The following is a 3,759-nucleotide window of genomic DNA, read 5'->3' as shown; positions in this document are numbered from 1 at the left end:
AGTGAGTTCAATTCCAGACATGAAGAGTAACTAGGGGTCATAGTCTCAGGGGTGTCACCAGGTTCTGTCAGACCAGTAAACCTAGTCTATTTTATGATTTTGAGTTTTGTTCCACATTTTTCTCCCACTCTATTCAGGATCTCCTGCACTGATCCCCCTCTGAGTGGTTGACAGTGGTAGCCGGGTACCATCTAGTTCTGGTCTCATGGTGATATAGGCTGAGGTTTGCATGGTTCACTAGTCCCTTGGACTGCTTGTTTCCATGTGTCTTTGGTTTTCTTCATTCTTCTTTGCTCTGGACAAGGAGAGGCCCATTGTTGGGCCACTTATCAGCTTTTAAGATCCCTGTCACTACTCACCACAGTAGGATGTAGAACAATGTTTTTGTGTACTATGTTAGAGGCAATCTACTTGTGTAAAGATTTACAGCCTTGGAAACCCAATGGAGGTCGCTATGACTCAGAATTGACTTGATGTCAGTGAGTTTGCTTTGTATGAAATAGTAGAAGGGCTTGTTTTATTGATCATCAAGGAAAAACACGAACCTTGGTTTGTATGACTTAAATGGGAGGATATGCCTGTGAGGCATATTTTCAAATGTTCATTGCAGAAAACTTGGAGAAACACAAAGGCAAAATGGAAACGATACAGTAGTCACTTGTTAGCCCACTACCTAATGATAATAGTTTGGTGTGGTTCTAGATGATCTCTAAGTGCCATTCCAGTTTCAAAAACTGTTTCTAATGCTCGCTGTTTCTTGATCATCTCCATGGCTGGGTGTCCAGTAGAAGGGCTTGCTGAACTATGCAAGTCCACCTAGGCACAAGGATTGAATAAACAACGAAAAAGAACAAGGATTGAGGATATGGAGAAATCAGAACCTTCACTCATTGCTGGTAGAAATATAAAATGGTTTGATGCTGTGCAAAACATTTTTGCCGTTCTCAGAAAGTTAAACATAGACTTACCATGTGACTTAGAAATTTGACTCCTAGGTATATATACTCAAAAGAACTGAAAATAGGAACTCAAAGAAATACATGTACATGCATGTTCATAGTAGCACTACTTCACAATACCCAAATGGTAGAAACTGTCTAAACATCCATGAACATGAATGGGTCAATGTATAAACAAATTGTGGTACATATGTATAATGGAATATTATTCATCAATAAAAGGGAATGAAGTACTAAAAAAAAAAAACCCAAAAAAACAAAACCCAAACTCATTGCCATTGAGTCAATTCCAACTCATGGTGACCCCCTTTGAGTTTCCAGGGCAGTAAATCTTTACAGAAGTAGAAGGCCCCGTCTTCCTTCTGTGGAGTACATTCTATAATTTGGATGAATCTCAGAAACATTATGCTAAGTGAAAGAAGACAGACAGAAAGGGTCACATAATATATGGTTCCATTTATATGAAACACCCAGAATAAGAATAAGCAAATGTATAGAGAGGCCAAAGTTTATTGGTGGTTATCAAGGGTGGAAGGGAGGGGGAAGAATGAATTATTGTTTAGGAAGCATTGAGTATCTATCTGTTAATGGTGATGGAAAATTTGGCAACGGATATGAGTGATGGTTGTACATCATGATTAACGTGTTCTGACTTCTGCTGGTTGCCTGCTAGAGGCCCCCTCTCCACTCATGGGGATTCTATGTGCAACTAAGGGAAATGTCGCCTGGTCTTACACCATCACCAAGATTGGTTGCAGATCTACAGGTAAGAGCACTGGGATCCATAGAGTTTTCACTGGCTGATTTTCAGAAGTCGATCAGCAGGCCCTTCTTCCTAGTCCATCCTAGAGGACAAGCCTCCAGTGAGTGGAGTGGTGTCTGTGCCTGCATGAGATGCATTAGTCAGGAGTAGAAGTCAGGGCTCCTGCAAGGAAGGAGAGACTTGTACCACTGAACCACCAATGTGGTGACTAATGTAAACAATGCTTTAAAAAAAAAAGAGAGTTTTGGAAGTAGACAGCGGTGCTGGTTGCACAATATTGTGAATGTAATTAATATCCCTGAATTGTACACTTAAAATGCTTACAAATAGTTAACATGGCAAATTTTGTTACATGTTTTACCACAATTCATTTTAAAAATAATAAAATGGGGAGAGAGTAGAAACAAACAAAAAAGAAATATCTAGAATAGGCAAATCCATAAAGACACAAAGCTTATTGGTGGCTGCCAGGTGCTGGGAAGAGAGGGGGTCTTGGGGAGTAACTGCTTAATAGATGAAGGTCTCCTTTGGGGTGATAAAAAATATTTTGGAGCTAGATAGAGGTGGTGGTTGTGAAAACATTGTGAAAGTACTAAAGTTTACTGAATTCTTTATTAGTTTTTTGTTATTTCACCTAAAAAAAAAAAAAAAGTCAACCTATGTTAGCTGCGCGTGGCTGTGGGGCGAGCCCTTTAAGAGTTGCACCAAAGCGGGGCGGGGCTATAGCGTCAGAGCTGTGCGAACCACGTGAGGGAGCGGCAGGGTTGGGGAAATGGCGGCTTCAGGGGAGAGTGGGGCTTCGGGCGGCGGAGGCGGCACCGAGGACGCGTTTATGACCTTTTATAGTGAGGTGAGCTCGGGGTCGAGGAATAGTGGCACCGCGGCGACTCCACCCGGGCTTACTCTCTCGGCGGGTAAATGCAATGGGTCGCCTGGCCCAAACTGTTGGGCGGTTCCGCCTGTCCGGCCTTCGCGGAGGCAAGCGACTGGGGGTGTGAAGGAGTTTTTCTTGTTAGGTGCGGGGGGGATCCCGGAGCAACTAAAGAGGGTCCAGGGTCCGACGTAAGGAGAGAGAGGGCTAGTGTGGCCAACGAAGTGCTTGGGCGCGCAGAGTCCTGCCAAGTACGAGAAGTCAGGGGCGGCAGAACCTGGGCCTTCCTAGGGGTGACTTAGCTGGCTTGTCACCCATTTTTGTTCTAAACAGAATGATCTCTGCTCTCAGTCTTCTGTAATGAGTTCTTTTGGTGGTTATTCCTGCCATTTATGAACGCCAAGCACTTGCATCATGCCAGGTAGGCATTATCCCAATTTTGCAGATGACGAACCCTAGATTTATGGAGGTGAAGTGTTAGTTCGGGGTCTTGACAGCAGGTAACAGCTTGGTATCGTGTTAGGACGGGGGTAAGCGTGGTCCTAATTAGCCATGTTTGTTATGGCATCCCCACCTCCTAATACATAGTGGATGAACAGTAAATATTTGTTAAGTAACTGAATGAATGAATAAATGAAAGCAAACCATGCCATTTGAATCGGAGGTCCCTAGGAATGAATTCTTGCAAGGTAGTTAAACTGGAATGGGATTACATTCTTTCAAGGAATTAATTTTGCATATCCTCAGCTTTTGCATCTGTCAAACCAGAGAATTAATATTAAAAAAAGTTTTTGTGAGGATTAAAGTAGTTAGTACATAAGAAGTACTTCAGAGAGTATAAAACATGAACATCTTTTTCAGAGTTAATGGAAGACTGAAGATGGGATCTCATTTAAGTTGGAATAGGGTTGAGTAATGGAGTGGCTCCTCATTAGCTCTGAACTACTCAAAGTTAACAACTGTGTCACATTCATCTTAGGTCTAGCATTTTTAACAGTGCATGTTACAAAGTATGTTCTCCAAAGGATTGCTGGATTGTAAATTGTAAATTAACACATACTCAATAGTCTGTCTTTTTTTTTTAGGATTTGGGTGAAGATTTACAGAGTAAATTCACTTTTCATACAGCAGTTCACATATACTTTGTCTCATGTCATTGACCAAAA

At 42.0% G+C, this 3,759-nt stretch overlaps 1 protein-coding gene across 1 annotated transcript in view; it reads left to right on the top strand.

Moving 5' to 3' along the window:
* The first annotated feature begins 2,494 nt into the window (after nt 1–2,494).
* The window catches only part of DNAJC8 (DnaJ heat shock protein family (Hsp40) member C8), a 62,695-nt gene continuing 61,430 nt past the window's right edge, over nt 2,495–3,759 (top strand). The window contains exon 1 of the mRNA XM_007935818.1: nt 2,495–2,572. Within this exon, the coding sequence (XP_007934009.1) occupies nt 2,495–2,572 (78 nt within the window). The remainder of the gene's footprint in view (nt 2,573–3,759) is intronic.

Source organism: Orycteropus afer, unplaced genomic scaffold, assembly GCF_000298275.1.
Source record: "Orycteropus afer afer isolate SDZICR_OR568_19922 unplaced genomic scaffold, OryAfe1.0 scaffold00031, whole genome shotgun sequence".
Classification (NCBI taxonomy): domain Eukaryota; kingdom Metazoa; phylum Chordata; class Mammalia; order Tubulidentata; family Orycteropodidae; genus Orycteropus; species Orycteropus afer.
Note: the sequence above shows the minus strand (reverse complement) of the source record. Positions and strands in the feature narration are given on the sequence as shown.